At 41.9% G+C, this 22,297-nt stretch overlaps 1 protein-coding gene across 2 annotated transcripts in view; it reads left to right on the plus strand.

Annotated features, from left to right (window-relative positions):
• Positions 1 to 22,297, plus strand: part of LOC139766022 (ATP-binding cassette sub-family F member 1) — a 113,848-nt gene that overhangs the window by 85,924 nt on the left and 5,627 nt on the right. For both annotated transcript variants that reach the window (XM_071694127.1, XM_071694126.1), the window contains 2 exons: positions 939 to 1,125; positions 13,226 to 13,354. In XM_071694127.1, the coding sequence (XP_071550228.1) occupies positions 939 to 1,125; positions 13,226 to 13,354 (316 nt within the window). The remainder of the gene's footprint in view (positions 1 to 938; positions 1,126 to 13,225; positions 13,355 to 22,297) is intronic.

Consider the following 22,297-nt stretch of genomic DNA (forward strand, 5'->3'; position numbering starts at 1 on the left):
CTCATCAGTTCTGTTATCAGCATCAACACCAGGAGCAGAACAGCACCTCATCTGCCATGTAGCTTATTTCATGCTATTGAGGGCTGGTTTGACCTGCTTAGGGCATGGCAGAATCTTTACAGGACCAATAAGGGGGTTCAGGGTGCCAGCACTGACCATGCTGCAGCTGCTGCCTTCCTTGAGGAGTTCAGGCAGTTTGTAGCATTCTAGGGTTAGAAACCTCAGTGGGTTTTGAAGACAGACAAAACTGGGCCTGTTTGGAAGAGGATGCATACCAGGATGTACATATCTCAGAAGGGGCATTTTACATTTTGTTTTAAAACAGTGAAGGACTGATTCACCTAACTAGTCTGTGGAAATACTATGAGTAATGAGAATCCCAGAATACTGACATGTTGAAGGAATTGAACACTCACACACTATTTGTACAATGAAGGTAAAAAAAAAAAACAGAAAAAGAAGCCTAGGCCTCTTCTTTATTGTTTGGGGGTTAATTCATGAATAATTCCTGCCTCAAGGTGAAGTGCCTCTGCCAAGATCAGAACCTGGCATTCAAGGTTATAGTGCTTCTTGACTGTGCCCCTGGACACCTATTATGCTTAGATGGTGGCCAAATGGCCAAGTCATTTTTTCAGCTCTTAATTCAACCTCATTTATGACGCTGCATGCCAAGGGAATAATTGTTACATTTGAAATTTATAAATCCCAAACATACTCTATCATGACTTCTGGATGGAAACATCATTTTTTACCATTTTGGATTGGATAGAGAAGGAAAAAATGTTATTTGTGCTTTTTAAGTTCAGATAGTATCAGATGTTACTGAACAAACTGTGTTTTTTCATTTGCTTTAATAATCTACATTTCCATTGTCATCAACTGTAAGGATGTAAGATATCAAAGAGAACAAGTAAAAAGTTTTTAACTCAAATTTGCAGGATTTTGGCTGGTCTTGGATTTACACGTGAGATGCAGGGTCGAGCAACTAAGAACTTCTCAGGAGGTTGGAGAATGAGAGTGTCTCTTGCTCGTGCTCTGTTCATGGAACCAACACTGCTTATGCTGGATGAACCAACAAACCATCTAGATTTGAATGCTGTTATTTGGTTGGACAATTACCTTCAGGTATGTTTCCCAGTATTATGTAAAAATTTGAGTATCATTAGGTACAAGCTGTGATGAATTGCTATTGTGTTTTTGATTCATTGTTGCCCTTCATATCTGAGCTGCATGCTTTCAAACTTATCTTCTCGTGCTCATGACAAAATTTTTTTTAAAAGGGTCTGTGTTGAAGAGTAAATATTCCACATGTAAACATGCCACTGTATGAAGAAGGTTTGTTGTTATTAAAAGAAGCCAGCTTCACAAAGATACATGGAGTAGAATGTTAGCAACAGTCTCAGTACAAGGTCTCTCTGAATATTCTGAGTGAACTTTGATTTAAAATGCAGATATTGTTGTATCTCTACTGCACTGGGAGCCTGCACGTCCACCTGAAGCAAATCCTCACTTCTGGAGTCCCCTATCAGTCAGACAAGTTGCTTGTCAGACTTCCTTTGTGATATGTTGAGAATAATTTATTGTGTAGCCAGTGTAAATTTTCTTAAGGGAAGGGCTTCTATGTTTGGATTTGTACTTGGAGACTATCTTCTGTCTTTTCCCAGTTGTCTTATATTTGCAAAGTAATTGATATTTCAGTTGAGAGACTTCATTTACTTGACAGTGATAACTATCAACTTTGCCACCTCCTCCAAATAGTTATGAATGGTGTATTATGATTTTCTGTGTGGTTGGTTTCCTCAGGCTGTATTTGAGGATAGAAAGGGTTTTGTTTATGTGCTATAGTATTCACATCTTCAAGAAAGAGGTGTTTCTCTGCTGTCAAGTCATGAGAAACAGTACTTGAGAGCAAAGATTGATCATTGAATGCCAAGGTTAATGCTTTGGTTCCTGAACAAAATAATATTCGATCCATGAGAATGCTCAGAACAATGTATTTTTTTCAATTTCGTTTGACGACCATCTATTATCCAGAAAAATAGAAAAATTAATAAGGTACTTAGAAATATTTCAAATTGTACACATACTAGGCCTCGGTGAATAGTGTACTCACCAGTCAGTGTGTTGTGGTGCTGGTAATTGTTTACAGTCTCCCATGTGCTTACTGGTACAGTGTTGTATGCTGCTCTTGCACAATTGTGTATTTTGTGCTCCTTTGATTACTACTGTCGATAATGGCCCCCTACATCTTGCGCAAAGTGCAAGAGTAATGCTTTAAACATCTAAAAGTTGGAGTTGTGCAAGAGGCTGGCCAAGGGCAAGTTCATGGCAGTACTTATGAAGGACTTTATACATTTCTTCTTTGTAGATTATTTACAGATATGTAAGATATTTTAGAATATTACACTTTCCAAAGTATTTTATAAAAAAAAAAACCTTGAATAACTGAAAATTTTCTTTGCTGGAATGGCTAATTCCTCAAGCATTTTGGATGACAGAGGTTTTACTGTAATTGCTTTCAAGTGTTTCAGAGGGTAAAGTTTTAGTTGAATATCATTATAAGTAAGTATAGAGAAAACAAATGAAAGTAACTATAGAGAAAACAGATGACTATATGTTTGGGAATTATTTTTTTGGATAAGAAAGAAGGATAAGAAATGAGGAAGTTATTTGATAGTCGTCTGGGTGAAACTTTATCAAAATAAATGGGCATGAAAAATAAGTTAAAGGTGATAGGATGATAAGCATTTGTAACAGCATCATTGAAGGTCACAGAGGAAGAGGAAGACTCTGTAGAAAATTGCTGTATTGATATTGTATGTTGAAGCTGTGTAAAGCATAAACAGATGTAAAAGCAAGTGTTTTAAGTTGCACTGACAGGTCTGGTGAAGAAAAATTTAAGTGCAGAGGATGCATGAAACTATATTTTGGCTTGCATGTCCCAACTCTGGTTTTATGTAAATTACAGTTATCATAGATCCAAATAGGTGGAAGATGAGTTGAAGATATGGATATGCATAGTGCCTCTGTACAAAGGCAAAGGGGATAAAGGTGAGTGCTAAACTATAGAGGCATAAGTTTGTTGAGTATTCCTGGGAAGTTATATGGGATGGTATTGATTAAGAGGGTGAAGGCATGGACAGAGCATCAGATTAGGGAAGAGCAGTGTGGTTTCAGAAGTGGTAGGGGATGTGTGGACAGGTGTTTGCTTTGAAGAATGTTTGAGAAATACTTAGAAAAACGGATGGATTTTTATGTAGCATTTATGGATCTGGAGAAGACATATGATAAGGTCGATAGATATTCTTTGTGGAAGGTTTTAAGAGTATATGGTGTGGAAGGTAAGTTGCTAGAAGTAGTGAAGAGTTTTTTACCAAGTTGTACAAGTAGGAAGAGACGAAAGTGATTGGTTCCCAGTGAATGTCGGTTTGCACCAGGGATGTGTGATGTCCCCATGGTTTAATTTGTTTATGGACTGGATGGTTAGGGAGGTGAATGAAAGACTTTTGGAGAGAGAGGCGAGTATGCAGTTTGTTGTGGATGAGAGAGCCTGGGAAGTGAGTCAGTTGTTGTTCTCGATGGTACAGCTCTAGTAGCTGATTCGGGCGAGAAATTGCAGAGATCGGTGATTAAGTTTGGAAACGTGTGTGAAAGGAGAAAGTTGAGAGTAAATGTGAATAAGAGCAAAGTTATTAGATACAGTAGGGTTGAGGGACAAGTTAATTGGGATGTAAGTTTGAATGTAGGAAGTGAAGTGTTTTAGATATCTGGGATGGAACCATGGAAGCAGAAGTGAGCCACGCGGTTGAGGTAGGGGTCGAATGTTCTGGGAGCGATGAAGAATGTGTGGAAAGAGATAATGTAATGGACATGAAAAGGGCCCTGGGAAGATTGTGTTGAAATAGTTTGGACATATGGAGAGAATGAGTGAGGAAAGGTTGACAGAAGAGGATATATGTGTCAGAGGTAGAGGAAGCAAGAGACCAAATTAGAGGTTGAAAAAGATTTTGTGTGATCAGGGCTTGAACATGCAGGAGGGTAGAGAGGCATGCAAGGAATAGAGTGAATTGGAACAATGTGGTATACTGGGGTCGACGTCTTGGGTAAACCATGGAAAGGTCTGTGGGGTCTGGATGTGTGTAGGGAGCTGTGGTTTTGGTGCATTACACATGACAGCTAGATACTGAGCGTGAACAAATGTGGCCCTTTTTGTCTGTGTTCCTAGCACTACCTCGCTGATGCAGGGGATGGCAATGCTGTTTCCTGTGGGGCAGGGTGGTGCCAGGATTGGCGGAATGCATGCATAGTGCCATTGTACAAAGCAGAAGGGATAAAAGTGAGTGTTCAAATTACAGATGTATAAGTTTGTGGAGCATTCCTGGTAAATTATACCGGAGGGTATTGATTGAGAGGGTAAAGGCATGTACAGAGCATCAGATTGGGGAAGAGCAGTGTGGTTTCAGAAGTGGTAGAGGATGTGTGGATCAGGTGTTTACTTTGAAGAATGTATGTGAGAAATACTTAGAAAAACAAATGGATTTGTATCTAGCATTTATGGATCTGGAGAAGGCATATGATAGAGTTGATGGAGATACTTTGTGGAAGGTATTAAGAGTATATGGTGTGGGAGGTAAGTTGCTAGAAGCAGTAAAAAGTTTTTATCAAGGATGTAAGGCATGTGTATGAGTAGGAAGAGAGGAAAGCGATTGGTTCTCAGTGAATGTAGGTTTGCGGCAGGGGTGTGTGATGTCTCCATGGTTGTTTAATTTGTTTATGGGTGGGGTTGTTAGGGAGGTGAATGCAAGAGTTTTGGAAAGAGGGGCAAGTATGAAGTCTGTTGTGGATGAGAGAGCTTGGGAAGTGAGTCAGTTGTTGTTTGCTGATGATACAGTGCTGGTGGCTGATTCATGTGAGAAACTGCAGAAGCTGGTGACTGAGTTTGGTAAAGTGTGTGAAAGAAGAAAGTTATGAGTAAATGTGAATAAGAGCAAGGTTATTAGGTACACTAGGGTTGAGGGTCAAGTCAATTGGGAGGTGAGTTTGAATGGAGAAAAACTGGAGGAAGTAAAGTGTTTTAGATATCTGGGAGTGGATCTGGCAGCGGATGGAACCATGGAAGCGGAAGTGGATCATAGGGTGGGGGAGGGGGCGAAAATCCTGGTAGCCTTGAAGAATGTGTGGAAGTCGAGAACATTATCTCAGAAAGCAAAAATGGGTATGTTTGAAGGAATAGTGGTTCGAACAATGTTGTATGGTTGCGAGGCGTGGGCTATGGATAGAGTTGTGCGCAGGAGGGTGGATGTGCTGGAAATGAGATGTTTGAGGAAAATGTGTGGGGTGAGGTGGTTTGATCGAGTAAGTAACGTAAGGGTAAGAGAGATGTGTGGAAATAAAAAGAGCGTGGTTGAGAGAGCAGAAGAGGGTGTTTTGAAATGGTTTGGGCTCATGGAGAGAATGAGTGAGGAAAGATTGACCAAGAGGATATATGTGTCGGAGGTGGAGGGAACAAGGAGAAGTGGGAGACCAAATTGGAGGTGGAAAGATGGAGTGAAAAAGATTTTGTGTGATCGGGGCCTGAACATGCAGGAGGGTGAAAGGAGGGCAAGGAATAGAGTGAATTGGATCGATGTGGTATACCGGGGTTGACATCTTTTTATTCTCCCTAAAATTTAATGATACTCTCTCACCCCAACTCTCATTTGCCCTCTTTTTCACCTCTTGCACCTTTCTCTTGATGTCCTGTCTCTTTCTTTTATACATCCCCCACTCAATTGCATTTTTTCCCTGCAAAAATTGTCCAAATGCCTCTCTCTTCTCTTTCACTAATAATCTTACTTCTTCATCCCACCACTCACTACCCTTTCTAATCAACCCACCTCCCACGCTTCTCATGCCACAAGCATCTTTTGCACACTCCATCACTGGTTCCCTAAATACATCCCATTCCTCCCCCACTCCCCTTACTTCCATTGTTCTCACCTTTTTCCATTCTGTACTCAGTCTCTCCTGGTACTTCCTCACACAAGTCTCCTTCCCAAGCTCACTTACTCTCACCACCCTCTTCACCCCAACATTCACTCTCCTTTTCTGAAAACCCATACAAATCTTCACCTTAGCCTCCACAAGATAATGATCGGACATCCCTCCAGTTTCACCTCTTAGCACATTAACATCCGAAAGTTTCTCTTTCGCGCGCCTGTCAATTAACACGTAATCCAATAACGCTCTCTGGCCATCTCTCCTACTTACATACGTATACTTATGTATATCTCGCTTTTTAAACCAGGTATTCCCAATCACCAGTCCTCTTTCAGCACATAAATCTACAAGCTCTTCACCATTTCCATTTACAATACTGAACACCCCATGTATACCAATTATTCCCTCAACTGCCACATTACTCACCTTTGCATTCAAATCACCCATCACTATAACCCGGTCTTGTGCATCAAAACCACTAACACATTCATTCAGCTGCTCCCAAAACACTTGCCTCTCATGATCTTTCTTCTCATGCCCAGGTGCATATGCACCAATAATCACCCATCTCTCTCCATCAACTTTCAGTTTTACCCATATTAATCTAGAATTTACTTTCTTACATTCTATCACATACTCCCACGACTCCTGTTTCGGGAGTAGTGCTACTCCTTCCCTTGCTCTTGTCCTCTCACTGTCCTTGACTTTACTCCAAAGACATTCCCAAATCACTCTTCCCCTTTACCCTTGAGCTTCGTTTCACTCAGAGCCAAAACATCCAGGTTCCTTTCCTCAAACATACTACCTATCTCTCCTTTTTTCACATCTTGGTTACATCCACAGATATTTAGACACCCCAATCTGAGTTTACGAGGAGGATGAGCACTCCCCGCGTGACTCCTTCTGTTTCCCATTTTTTAGAAAGTTAAAATACAAGGAGGGGAGGATTTCTGGCCCCCCGCTCCCGTCCCCTCTAGTCGCCATCTACGACACGTGAGGAATGCGTGGGAAGTATTCTTTCGCCCCTATCCCCAGGGATAATATATATATATGTATATATTTTGTGTGATCGGGGCCTGAACATGCAGGAGGGTGAAAAGAGGGCAAGGAATAGAGTGAATTGGAGCGATGTGGTATACCGGGGTTGACGTGCCGTCAGTGGATTGAATCAGGGCAGGTGAAGCGTCTGGGGTAAACCATGGAAAGCTGTGTAGGTATGTATATTTGCGTGTGTGGACGTATGTATATACATGGGTATGGGGGTGGGTTGGGCCATTTCTTTCATCTGTTTCCTTGCGCTACCTCGCAAACGCGGGAGACAGCGACAAAGCAAAAAAAATATATATATATATATATATATATATATATATATATATATATATATATATATATATATATATATATATATATATTGCTTCCAATATATATATATATATATATATATATATATATATATATATATATATATATATATATATATATATTGCTTCCAATATATATATATATATATATATATATATATATATATATATATATATATATATATATATATATATTTTTGCTTTGTCGCTGTCTCCCGCGTTTGCGAGGTAGCGCAAGTAAGTAAGGGGAGTGGGGGAGGAATGGGATGTATTTAGGGAATCAGTGATGGATTGCGCAAAAGATGCTTGTGGCATGAGAAGAGTGGGAGGTGGGTTGATTAGAAAGGGTAGTGAGTGGTGGGATGAAGAAGTAAGAGTATTAGTGAAAGAGAAGAGAGAGGCATTTGGACGATTTTTGCAGGGAAAAAATGCAATTGAGTGGGAGATGTATAAAAGAAAGAGACAGGAGGTCAAGAGAAAGGTGCAAGAGGTGAAAAAAAGGGCAAATGAGAGTTGGGGTGAGAGAGTATCATTAAATTTTAGGGAGAATAAAAAGATGTTCTGGAAGGAGGTAAATAAAGTGCGTAAGACAAGGGAGCAAATGGGAACTTCAGTGAAGGGCGCAATTGGGGAGGTGATAACAAGTAGTGGTGATGTGAGAAGGAGATGGAGTGAGTATTTTGAAGGTTTGTTGAATGTGTTTGATGATAGAGTGGCAGATATAGGGTGTTTTGGTCGAGGTGGTGTGCAAAGTGAGAGGGTTAGGGAAAATGATTTGGTAAACAGAGAAGAGGTAGTGAAAGCTTTGCGGAAGATGAAAGCCGGCAAGGCAGCAGGTTTGGATGGTATTGCAGTGGAATTTATTAAAAAAGGGGGTGACTGTATTGTTGACTGGTTGGTAAGGTTATTTAATGTATGTATGACTCATGGTGAGGTGCCTGAGGATTGGCGGAATGCGTGCATAGTGCCATTGTACAAAGGCAAAGGGGATAAGAGTGAGTGCTCAAATTACAGAGGTATAAGTTTGTTGAGTATTCCTGGTAAATTATATGGGAGGGTATTGATTGAGAGGGTGAAGGCATGTACAGAGCATCAGATTGGGGAAGAGCAGTGTGGTTTCAGAAGTGGTAGAGGATGTGTGGATCAGGTGTTTGCTTTGAAGAATGTATGTGAGAAATACTTAGAAAAGCAAATGGATTTGTATGTAGCATTTATGGATCTGGAGAAGGCATATGATAGAGTTGATAGAGATGCTCTGTGGAAGGTATTAAGAATATATGGTGTGGGAGGAAAGTTGTTAGAAGCAGTGAAAAGTTTTTATCGAGAATGTAAGGCATGTGTACGTGTAGGAAGAGAGGAAAGTGATTGGTTCTCAGTGAATGTAGGTTTGCGGCAGGGGTGTGTGATGTCTCCATGGTTGTTTAATTTGTTTATGGATGGGGTTGTTAGGGAGGTAAATGCAAGAGTTTTGGAAAGAGGGGTAAGTATGAAGTCTGTTGGGGATGAGAGAGCTTGGGAAGTGAGTCAGTTGTTGTTCGCTGATGATACAGCGCTGGTGGTTGATTCATGTGAGAAACTGCAGAAGCTGGTGACTGAGTTTGGTAAAGTGTGTGGAAGAAGAAAGTTAAGAGTAAATGTGAATAAGAGCAAGGTTATTAGGTACAGTAGGGTTGAAGGTCAAGTCAATTGGGAGGTGAGTTTGAATGGAGAAAAACTGGAGGAAGTGAAGTGTTTTAGATATCTGGGAGTGGATCTGGCAGCGGATGGAACCATGGAAGCGGAAGTGGATCATAGGGTGGGGGAGGGGGCGAAAATTCTGGGGGCCTTGAAGAATGTGTGGAAGTCGAGAACATTATCTCGGAAAGCAAAAATGGGTATGTTTGAAGGAATAATGGTTCCAACAATGTTGTATGGTTGTGAGGCGTGGGCTATGGATAGAGTTGTGCGCAGGAGGATGGATGTGCTGGAAATGAGATGTTTGAGGACAATGTGTGGTGTGAGGTGGTTTGATCAAGTGAGTAACGTAAGGGTAAGAGAGATGTGTGGAAATAAAAAGAGCGTGGTTGAGAGAGCAGAAGAGGGTGTTTTGAAGTGGTTTGGGCATATGGAGAGAATGAGTGAGGAAAGATTGACCAAGAGGATATATGTGTCGGAGGTGGAGGGAACGAGGAGAAGAGGGAGACCAAATTGGAGGTGGAAAGATGGAGTGAAAAAGATTCTGTGTGATCGGGGCCTGAACATGCAGGAGGGTGAAAGGAGGGCAAGGAATAGAGTGAATTGGAGCGATGTGGTATACCGGGGTTGACGTGCTGTCAGTGGATTGAATCAAGGCATGTGAAGCGTCTGGGGTAAACCATGGAAAGCTGTGTAGGTATGTATATTTGCGTGTGTGGACGTATGTATATACATGTGTGTGGGGGGGGGGGGTTGGGCCATTTCTTTCGTCTGTTTCCTTGCGCTACCTCGCAAACGCGGGAGACAGTGACAAAGTATAATAAATATAGAAAAAAATATATATTGCAGTGGAATTTATTAAAAAAGGGGTGACTGTATTGTTGACTGGTTGGTAAGGTTATTTAATGTACGTATGACTCACGGTGAGGTGCCTGAGGATTGGCGGAATGCGTGCATAGTGCCATTGTACAAAGGCAAAGGGGATAAGAGTGAGTGCTCAAATTACAGAGGTATAAGTTTGTTGAGTATTCCTGGTAAATTATATGGGAGGGTATTGATTGAGAGGGTGAAGGCATGTACAGAGCATCAGATTGGGGAAGAGCAGTGTGGTTTCAGAAGTGGTAGAGGATGTGTGGATCAGGTGTTTGCTTTGAAGAATGTATGTGAGAAATACTTAGAAAAGCAAATGGATTTGTATGTAGCATTTATGGATCTGGAGAAGGCATATGATAGAGTTGATAGAGATGCTCTGTGGAAGGTATTAAGAATATATGGTGTGGGAGGAAAGTTGTTAGAAGCAGTGAAAAGTTTTTATCGAGGATGTAAGGCATGTGTACGTGTAGGAAGAGAGGAAAGTGAATGGTTCTCAGTGAATGTAGGTTTGCGGCAGGGGTGTGTGATGTCTCCATGGTTGTTTAATTTGTTTATGGATGGGGTTGTTAGGGAGGTGAATGCAAGAGTTTTGGAAAGAGGGGCAAGTATGAAGTCTGTTGGGGATGAGAGAGCTTGGGAAGTGAGTCAGTTGTTGTTCGCTGATGATACAGCGCTGGTGGGTGATTCATGTGAGAAACTGCAGAAGCTGGTGACTGAGTTTGGTAAAGTGTGTGAAAGAAGAAAGTTAAGAGTAAATGTGAATAAGAGCAAGGTTATTAGGTACAGTAGGGTTGAGGGTCAAGTCAATTGGGAGGTGAGTTTGAATGGAGAAAAACTGGAGGAAGTGAAGTGTTTTAGATATCTGGGAGTGGATCTGGCAGTGGATGGAACCATGGAAGCGGAAGTGGATCATAGGGTGGGGGAGGGGGCGAAAATTCTGGGAGCCTTGAAGAATGTGTGGAAGTCGAGAACATTATCTCGGAAAGCAAAAATGGGTATGTTTGAAGGAATAGTGGTTCCAACAATGTTGTATGGTTGTGAGGCGTGGGCTATGGATAGAGTTGTGCGCAGGAGGATGGATGTGCTGGAAATGAGATGTTTGAGGACAATGTGTGGTGTGAGGTGGTCTGATCGAGTAAGTAGCGTAAGGGTAAGAGAGATGTGTGGAAATAAAAAGAGCGTGGTTGAGAGAGCAGAAGAGGGTGTTTTGAAATGGTTTGGGCACATGGAGAGAATGAGTGAGGAAAGATTGACCAAGAGGATATATGTGTCGGAGGTGGAGGGAACAAGGAGAAGAGGGAGACCAAATTGGAGGTGGAAAGATGGAGTGAAAAAGATTTTGTGTGATCGGGGCCTGAACATGCAGGAGGGTGAAAGGAGGGCAAGGAATAGAGTGAATTGGAGCGATGTGGTATACCGGGGTTGACGTGCTGTCAGTGGATTGAATCGGGGCATGTGAAGCGTCTGGAGTAAACCATGGAAAGCTGTGTAGGTATGTATATTTGCGTGTGTGGACGTATGTATATACATGTGTATGGGGGGGGGTTGGGCCATTTCTTTCGTCTGTTTCCTTGCGCTACCTCGCAAACGCGGGAGACAGCGACAAAGCAAAAGAAAAAAAAAAATATATATATATATATATATATATATATATATATATATATATATATATATATATATACATATATATATATATATATATATATATATATATATATGTTGTTAGAAGCAGTGAAAAGTTTTTATCGAGGATGTAAGGCATGTGTACGTGTAGGAAGAGAGGAAAGTGATTGGTTCTCAGTGAATGTAGGTTTGCGGCAGGGGTGTGTGATGTCTCCATGGTTGTTTAATTTGTTTATGGATGGGGTTGTTAGGGAGGTAAATGCAAGGGTTTTGGAAAGAGGGGCAAGTATGAAGTCTGTTGGGGATGAGAGAGCTTGGGAAGTGAGTCAGTTGTTGTTCGCTGATGATACAGCGCTGGTGGCGGATTCATGTGAGAAACTGCAGAAGCTGGTGACGGAGTTTGGTAAAGTGTGTGGAAGAAGAAAGTTAAGAGTAAATGTGAATAAGAGCAAGGTTATTAGGTACAGTAGGGTTGAGGGTCAAGTCAATTGGGAGGTGAGTTTGAATGGAGAAAAACTGGAGGAAGTGAAGTGTTTTAGATATCTGGGAGTGGATCTGGCAGCGGATGGAACCATGGAAGCGGAAGTGGATCATAGGGTGGGGGAGGGGGCGAAAATTCTGGGGCCTTGAAGAATGTGTGGAAGTTGAGAACATTATCTCGGAAAGCAAAAATGGGTATGTTTGAAGGAATAGTGGTTCCAACGATGTTGTATGGTTGCGAGGCGTGGGCTATGGATAGAGTTGTGTGCAGGATGATGGATGTGCTGGAAATGAGATGTTTGAGGACAATGTGTGGTGTGAGGTGGTTTGATCGAGTGAGTAACGTAAGGGTAAGAGAGATGTGTGGAAATAAAAAGAGCGTGGTTGAGAGAGCAGAAGAGGGTGTTTTGAAGTGGTTTGGGCACATGGAGAGGATGAGTGAGGAAAGATTGACCAAGAGGATATATGTGTCGGAGGTGGAGGGAACAAGGAGAAGAGGGAGACCAAATTGGAGGTGGAAAGATGGAGTGAAAAAGATTTTGTGTGATCGGGGCCTGAACATGCAGGAGGGTGAAAGGAGGGCAAGGAATATAGTGAATTGGAGCGATGTGGTATACCGGGGTTGACGTGCTGTCAGTGGATTGAATCAAGGCATGTGAAGCGTCTGGGGTAAGCCATGGAAAGCTGTGTAGGTATGTATATTTGCGTGTGTGGACGTATGTATATACATGTGTATGGGGGGGGGGGTTGGGCCATTTCTTTCGTCTGTTTCCTTGCGCTACCTCACAAACGCGGGAGACAGCGACTAAAAGGAGAGGGAGTAGGGGGCTGGAAATTCTCCCCTCTTATTTTGTACTTTTCCAAAAAATAGGAACAGACAAGGGAACCAAGTGAGGATATTTTCTCTTAAGACTCAGTCCTCTGTTCTTAATGCTACCTCCCAATTGTGGGAAATGTCAAATATGTATGAAAAAATATATATATGTGTTTGTATGTATATGTATGTGCATGTATATATATATGTATGTATGTATATGAGTAGATGTGTCTGTCTGTTTCCTGGCACTACCTCACTAATGTGGGAAACAGTGATCAAGTATAATGAATAAATAGATAACATGATTGTAGTGATAAAGCTAATTGACAGATATATAGAATAGTTACTGATGCTTCCTAAATTAAATGAACAAATTTACATTCTGTTCTGTAACTTTGTCTTTAATATATTCTTTCAGGCTTGGAAGAAAACTTTGTTGGTTGTATCCCACGACCAGTCTTTCCTTGATAATGTGTGCACCGACGTTGTTCATTTAGACCAGTGCAAACTACATTATTACAAAGGAAACTATTCTATGTTTAAAAAGGTAAGTGCTTTTATGTGAATTATAAGTATTTTTCCCTAGCACACATATTATGATTCCTCTGTTTTCTCGAGAGCTTTGGGGGTATAGGTCATGTCTTCTACGTATTTTTCTTATTCTTACTTATAGTGTAATTATTAGATTATTGGCTTTAAAATGAATCTTGAATAAACTGTTTGAGCTTTCAGATGTGCAAAAGCAGAAAGTTGCTGGAAAAGACTTCTGTCTTTTTCCATCTGTATAAGTGAAATACAAATATAAAGTGTTTTTTTGATTGGTAAGGTTCAGGCATTTGAGGTTTTCCTCTGAGTTTCAGGATGTAAGATAAGGCTAGAACACAAGGAAAATTATGAAGACTTTAGGGAAATGGGCTGTGTGAAAACTTTGGGCCACTTTGTGGACAGGGGCTGTGGTTTCCCTGCATTAAACATACTGCTGGAGAGTGAATGCAAGTGAATGAGGCCAATTCTTCATCTGTTCCTGCCCCTACCTTACTTAAGGCATGAAACTGAGAAGAAGTTTGAATTGAAAAATGTTGTTGTTTGCTGATGATACAGCGCTGGTGGCTGATTCGGGTGAGAAACTGCAGAAGCTGGTGACTGAGTTTGGTAAAGTGTGTGAAAGAAGAAAGCTGAGAGTAAATGTGAATAAGAGCAAGGTTTTTAGGTACAGTAGGGTTGAGGGTCAAGTCAATTGGCAGGTAAGTTTGAATGGAGAAAAACTGGAGGAAGTAAAGTGTTTTAGATATCTGGGAGTGGATCTGGCAGCGGATGGAACCATGGAAGCTGAAGTGAATCATAGAGTGGGGGAGGGGGCGAAAATCGTGGGAGCCTTGAAGAATGTGTGGAAGTCGAGAACATTATCTCGGAAAGCAAAAATGTGTAGTTTGAAGGAATAGTGGTTGCAACAACGTTGTATGGTTGCGAGGCGTGGGCTATGGATAGAGTTGTGCGCAGGAGGGTGGATGTGCTGGAAATGAGATGTTTGAGGACAATGTGTGGTGTGAGGTGGTTTGATCGAGTAAGTAATGTAAGGGTAAGAGAGATGTATGGAAATAAAAAGAGCATGGTTGAGAGAGCAGAAGAGGGTGTTTTGAAATGGTTTGGGCACATGGAGAGAATGAGTGAGGAAAGATTGACCAAGTGGATATATGTGTCGGAGGTGGAGGGAACGAGGAGAAGTGGGAGACCAAATTGGAGGTGGAAAGATGGAGTGAAAAAGATTTTGAGTGATCGGGGCCTGAACATGCAGGAGGGTGAAAGGCGGGCAAGGAATAGAGTGAATTGGATCGATGTGGTATACCGGGGTTGACGTGCTGTCAGTGGATTGAATCAGGGCATGTGAAGCGTCTGGGGTAAACCATGGAAAGTTGTGTGGGGCCTGGATGTGGAAAGGTAGCTGTGGTTTCGGGCATTATTGCATGACAGTTAGAGACTGAGTGTGAACGAATGGGGCCTTTGTTGTCTTTTCCTAGCACTACCTCGCACACATGAGGGGGGAGGGGGATGGTATTCCATGCGTGGCGAGGTGGCGATGGGAATGAATAAAGGCAGACAGTGTGAATTGTGTGCATGGGTATATATGTATGTGTCTGTGTGTGTATATATATGTGTACATTGAGATGTATAGGTATGTATATTGGCGTGTGTGGATGTGTATGTATATACATGTGTATGTGGGTGGGTTGGGCCATTTCTTTCGTCTGTTTCCTTGCGCTACCTCGCAAACATGGGAGACAGCGACAAAGCATAATAAATAAATAAAATATATATATATATATATATATTTTTTTTTTTTTCCGCTGTCTCCCACGTTTGTGAGGTAGCGCAAGGAAACAGACAAAAGAAATGGCCCAACCCACCCCCATACACATGTATATACATACGTCCACACACGCAAATATACATACCTACACAGCTTTCCATGGTTTACCCCAGACGCTTCACATGCCCTGATTCAATCCACTGACAGCACGTCAACCCCGGTATACCACATCGATCCAATTCACTCTATTCCTTGCCCTCCTTTCACCCTCCTGCATGTTCAGGCCCCGATCACACAAAATCTTTTTCACTCCATCTTTCCACCTCCAATTTGGTCTCCCACTTCTCCTCGTTCCCTCCACCTCCGACACATATATCCTCTTGGTCAATCTTTCCTCACTCATTCTCTCCATGTGCCCAAACCATTTCAAAACACCCTCTTCTGCTCTCTCAACCACGCTCTTTTTATTTCCACACATCTCTCTTACCCTTACATTACTTACTCGATCAAACCACCTCACACCACACATTGTCCTGAAACATCTCATTTCCAGCACATCCATCCTCCTGCGCATAACTCTATCCATAGCCCACGCCTCACAACCATACAACATTGTTGAAACCACTATTCCTTCAAACATACCCATTTTTGCTTTCCGAGATAATGTTCTCGACTTCCACACATTCTTCAAGGCTCCCATGATTTTCGCCCCCTCCCCCACCCTCTGATCCACTTCCGCTTCCATGGTTCCATCCGCTGCCAGATCCACTCCCAGGTATCTAAAACACTTTACTTCCTCCAGTTTTTCTCAATTCAAACTTACCTCCCAATTGACTTGTTCCTCAACCCTACTGTACCTAATAACCTTGCTCTTATTCACATTTATTCTTATCTTTCTTCTTTCACACACTTTACCAAACTCAGTCACCAGCTTCTGCAGTTTCTCACATGAATCAGCCACCAGCGCTCTGTATCATCAGCGAACAACAACTGACTCACTTCCCAAGCTCTCTCATCCACAACAGACTTCATACTTGCCCCTCTTTGCAAAACTCTTGCATTCACCTCCCTAACAACCCCATCCATAAACAAATTAAACAACCATGGAGACATCACACACCCCTGCCGCAAACCTACATTCACTGAGAACCAATCATTTTCCTCTCTTCCTACATGTACACATGCCTTACATCCTCGATAAAAACTTTTTACTTCTTCTAACAACTTGCCTCCCACACCATATATTTTTAATACCTTCCACAGAGCATCTCTATCAACTCTATTATATGCCTTCTCCAGATTCATAAATGCTACATACAAATCCATTTGCTTTTCTAAGTATTTCTCACATACATTCTTCAAAGCAAACACCTGATCCACACATCCTCTACCACTTCTGAAACCACACTGCTCTTCCCCAATCTGATGCTCTGTACATGCCTTCACCCTCTCAATCAATACCCTCCCATATAATTTACCAGGAATACTCAACAAACTTATACCTCTGTAATTTGAGCACTCACTCTTATCCCCTTTGCCTTTGTACAATGGCACTATGCACGCATTCTGCCAATCCTCTGGCACCCCACCATGAGTCATACATACATTAAATATCCTTACCAACCAGTCAACAATACAGTCACCCCCTTTTTTAATAAATTCCTCTGCAATACCATCCAAACCTTTCATCTTCCGCAAAGCTTTTACTACCTCTTCTTTGTTTACCTAATCATTTTCCCTAACCCTCTCACTTTGCACACCACCTCAACCAAAACACCCTATATATGCCACTCTATCATCAAACACATTCAACAAACCTTCAAAATACTCACTCCATCTCCTTCTCACATCACCACTACTTGTTATCACCTCCCCATTTGCGCCCTTCAATGAAGTTCCCATTTGCTCCCTTGCGCGATATATGGCGATGGGAATGAATAAAGGCAGGTAGTGTGAATTGTGTGCATGGGTATATATGTATGTGTCTGTGTGTGTATATATATGTGTACATTGAGATGTATGGGTGTGTATGTTTGCGTGTGTGGACGTGTGTGTATATACATGTGTATGGGGGTGGGTTGGGCCATTTCTTTCTTCTGTTTCCTTGCGCTACCTCGCAAATGCGGGAGACAGCGACAAAGCAAATATAAAATATATATATATATATATATATATATATATATATATATATATATATATATATATATATATGTATATATATAGAAGAAATGGCGAATAGTTTAAAAAAAAAAAAGAAAAAAGAAGAAAGTTAAGAGTAAATGTGAATAAGAGCAAGGTTATTAGGTACAGTAGGGTTGAGGGTCAAGTCAATTGGGAGGTGAGTTTGAATGGAGAAAAACTGGAGGAAGTGTAGTGTTTTAGATATCTGGGAGTGGATCTGGCAGTGGATGGAACCATGGAAGCGGAAGTGGATCATAGGGTGGGGGAGGGGGCGAAAATTCTGGGGGCCTTGAAGAATGTGTGGAAATCGAGAACATTATCTCGGAAAGCAAAAATGGGTATGTTTGAAGGAATAGTGGTTCCAACAATGTTGTATGGTTGCGAGGCGTGGGCTATGGATAGAGTTGTGTGCAGGAGGATGGATGTGCTGGAAATGAGATGTTTGAGGACAATGTGTGGTGTGAGGTGGTTTGATCGAGTGAGTAACGTAAGGGTAAGAGAGATGTGTGGAAATAAAAAGAGCGTGGTTGAGAGAGCAGAAGAGGGTGTTTTGAAGTGGTTTGGGCACATGGAGAGAATGAGTGAGGAAAGATTGACCAAGAGGATATATGTGTCGGAGGTGGAGGGAACGAGGAGAAGAGGGAGACCAAATTGGAGGTGGAAGGATGGAGTGAAAAAGATTTTGTGTGATCGGGGCCTGAACATGCAGGAGGGTGAAAGGAGGGCAAGGAATAGAGTGAATTGGATCGATGTGGTATACCGGGGTTGACGTGCTGTCAGTGGATTGAACCAAGGACATGTGAAGCATCTGGGGTAAACCATGGAAAGCTGTGTAGGTATGATATTTGCGTGTGTGGACGGATGTATTATACATTAAGATGGGGGGGGGGTTTGGCCTTTTTCGTCTGTACCTTCGCTACCATCGCAAATGCGGGAGACAGCGACAAGTATAATAAAAAGAAAATAATTTTAATGTATATATATTATAGTTTATTAATTTATATATATTATAATTAATTATATATTATATATGCCTTATTTCACGTCCATCTTTCCATCCGTTTGGTCTCCACTTCTTCTCGTTTCCTCCACCTCTGACACATAATCCTTGGCGCGAAAAAAGCATAATAAATAAAAAATATTATATATATAAAATATATTTTTTTTTTTTTTTTTCCGCTGCTCCCCTTTTTGCGGGGGTACGAAAGGGAAAACAGACAAAAGAAAGGCCCAACCCACCCCCATACACATGTATATACATACGTCCACACACGCAAATATACATACCTACACAGCTTTCCATGGTTTACCCCAGACGCTTCACATGCCCTGATTCAATCCACTGACGGCACGTCAACCCCGGTATACCACATCGATCCAATTCACTCTATTCCTTGCCCTCCTTTCACCCTCCTGCATGTTCAGGCCCCGATCACACAAAATCTTTTTCACTCCATCTTTCCACCTCCAATTTGGTCTCCCACTTCTCCTCGTTCCCTCCACCTCCGACACATATATCCTCTTGGTCAATCTTTCCTCACTCATTCTCTCCATGTGCCCAAACCATTTCAAAACACCCTCTTCTGCTCTCTCAACCACGCTCTTTTTATTTCCACACATCTCTCTTACCCTTACATTACTTACTCGATCAAACCATCTCACACCACACATTGTCCTGAAACATCTCATTTCCAGCACATCCATCCTCCTGCGCATAACTCTATCCATAGCCCACGCCTCACAACCATACAACATTGTTGGAACCACTATTCCCTCAAACATACCCATTTTTGCTTTCCGAGATAATGTTCTCGACTTCCACACATTCTTCAAGGCTCCCATGATTTTCGCCCCCTCCCCCACCCTATGATCCACTTCCGCTTCCATGGTTCCATCCGCTGCCAGATCCACTCCCAGGTATCTAAAACACTTTACTTCCTCCAGTTTTTCTCAAATCAAACTTACCTCCCAATTGACTTGTTCCTCAACCCTACTGTACCTAATAACCTTGCTCTTATTCACATTTATTCTTAACTTTCTTCTTTCACACACTTTACCAAACTCAGTCACCAGCTTCTGCAGTTTCTCACATGAATCATCCTCCAGCGCTGTATCATCAGCGAACAACAACTGACTCACTTCCCAAGCTCTCTCATCCACAACAAACTTCATACTTGCCCCTCTTTGCAAAACTCTTGCATTCACCTCCCTAACAACCCCATCCATAAACAAATTAAACAACCATGGAGACATCACACACCCGTGCCGCAAACCTACATTCACTGAGAACCAATCATTTTCCTCTCTTCCTACATGTACACATGCCTTACATCCTCGATAAAAACTTTTTACTTCTAACAACTTGCCTCCCACACCATATATTTTTAATACCTTCCACAGAGCATCTCTATCAACTCTTATCATATGCCTTCTCCAGATTCATAAATGCTACATACAAATCCATTTGCTTTTCTAAGTATTTCTCACATACATTCTTCAAAGCAAACACCTGATCCACACATCCTCTACCACTTCTGAAACCACACTGCTCTTCCCCAATCTGATGCTCTGTACATGCCTTCACCCTCTCAATCAATACCCTCCCATATAATTTACCAGGAATACTCAACAAACTTATACCTCTGTAATTTGAGCACTCACTCTTATCCCCTTTGCCTTTGTACAATGGCACTATGCACGCATTCTGCCAATCCTCAGGCACCCCACCATGAGTCATACATACATTAAATATCCTTACCAACCAGTCAACAATACAGTCACCCCCTTTTTTAATAAATTCCTCTGCAATACCATCCAAACCTGCTGCCTTGCCGGCTTTCATCTTCCGCAAAGCTTTTACTACCTCTTCTTTGTTTACCAAATCATTTTCCCTAACCCTCTCACTTTGCACACCACCTCGACCAAAACACCCTATATCTGCCACTCTATCATCAAACACATTCAACAAACCTTCAAAATACTCACTCCATCTCCTTCTCACATCACCACTACTTGTTATCACCTCCCCATTTGCGCCCTTCAATGAAGTTCCCATTTGCTCCCTTGCGCGATATATGGCGATGGGAATGAATAAAGGCAGGCAGTGTGAATTGTGTGCATGGGTATATATGTATGTGTCTGTGTGTGTATATATATGTGTACATTGAGATGTATGGGTGTGTATGTTTGCGTGTGTGGACGTGTGTGTATATACATGTGTATGGGGGTGGGTTGGGCCATTTCTTTCTTCTGTTTCCTTGCGCTACCTCGCAAATGCGGGAGACAGCGACAAAGCAAATATAAAAAATATATATATATATATATATATATATATATATTTTTTTTTTTTTTTTTTTTTTTTTTTTTTTATACTTTGTCGCTGTCTCCCGCGTTTGCGAGGTAGCGCAAGGAAACAGACGAAAGAAATGGCCCAACCCCCCCCCCCATACACATGTACATACACACGTCCACACACACAAATATACATACCTACACAGCTTTCCATGGTTTACCCCAGACGCTTCACATGCCTTGATTCAATCCACTGACAGCACGTCAACCCCTGTATACCACATCGCTCCATTTCACTCTATTCCTTGCCCTCCTTTCACCCTCCTGCATGTTCAGGCCCCGATCACACAAAATCTTTTTCACTCCATCTTTCCACCTCCAATTTGGTCTCCCTCTTCTCCTCGTTCCCTCCACCTCCGACACATATATCCTCTTGGTCAATCTTTCCTCACTCATTCTCTCCATGTGCCCAAACCATTTCAAAACACCCTCTTCTGCTCTCTCAACCACGCTCTTTTTATTTCCACACATCTCTCTTACCCTTACGTTACTTACTCGATCAAACCACCTCACACCACACATTGTCCTCAAACATCTCATTTCCAGCACATCCATCCTCCTGCGCACAACTCTATCCATAGCCCACGCCTCGCAACCATACAGCATTGTTGGAACCACTATTCCTTCAAACATACCCATTTTTGCTTTCCGAGATAATGTTCTCGATTTCCACACATTCTTCAAGGCCCCCAGAATTTTCGCCCCCTCCCCCACCCTATGATCCACTTCCGCTTCCATGGTTCCATCCGCTGCCAGATCCACTCCCAGATATCTAAAACACTACACTTCCTCCAGTTTTTCTCCATTCAAACTCACCTCCCAATTGACTTGACCCTCAACCCTACTGTACCTAATAACCTTGCTCTTATTCACATTTACTCTTAACTTTCTTCTTTTTTCTTTTTTTTCTAAACTATTCGCCACTTCTTCTATATATATATATATATATATATATATATATATATATATATATATATATATGGCCAGAGAGCGTTATTGGATTACGTGTTAATTGACAGGCGTGCGAAAGAGAGACTTTTGGATGTTAATGTGCTGAGAGGTGCAACTGGAGGGATGTCTGATCATTATCTTCTAGAGGCTAAGGTGAAGATTAGTATGGGTTTTCAGAAAAGAGGAGTGAATGTTGGGGTGAAGAAGGTGGTGAGAGTAAGTGAGCTTGGGAAGGAGACCTGTGTGGGGAAGTACCAGGAGAGACTGTGTACAGAATGGAAAAAGGTGAGAACAATGGAAGTAAGGGGAGTGGGGGAGGAATGGGATGTGTTTAGGGAATCAGTGATGGATTGCGCAAAAGATGCTTGTGGCATGAGAAGAGTGGGAGGTGGGCTGTTTAGAAAGGGTAGTGAGTGGTGGGATGAAGAAGTAAGAGTATTAGTGAAAGAGAAGAGAGAGGCATTTGGACGATTTTTGCAGGGAAAAAATGCAATTGAGTGGGAGAAGTATAAAAGAAAGAGACAGGAGGTCAAGAGAAAGGTGCAAGAGGTGAAAAAAAGGGCAAATGAGAGTTGGGGTGAGAGACTATCAGTAAATTTTAGGGAGAATAAAAAGATGTTCTGGAAGGAGGTAAATAGGGTGCGTAAGACAAGGGAGCAAATGGGAACTTCAGTGAAGGGCGTAAATGGGGAGGTGATA

Source organism: Panulirus ornatus, chromosome 56, assembly GCF_036320965.1.
Source record: "Panulirus ornatus isolate Po-2019 chromosome 56, ASM3632096v1, whole genome shotgun sequence".
Taxonomy (NCBI): domain Eukaryota; kingdom Metazoa; phylum Arthropoda; class Malacostraca; order Decapoda; family Palinuridae; genus Panulirus; species Panulirus ornatus.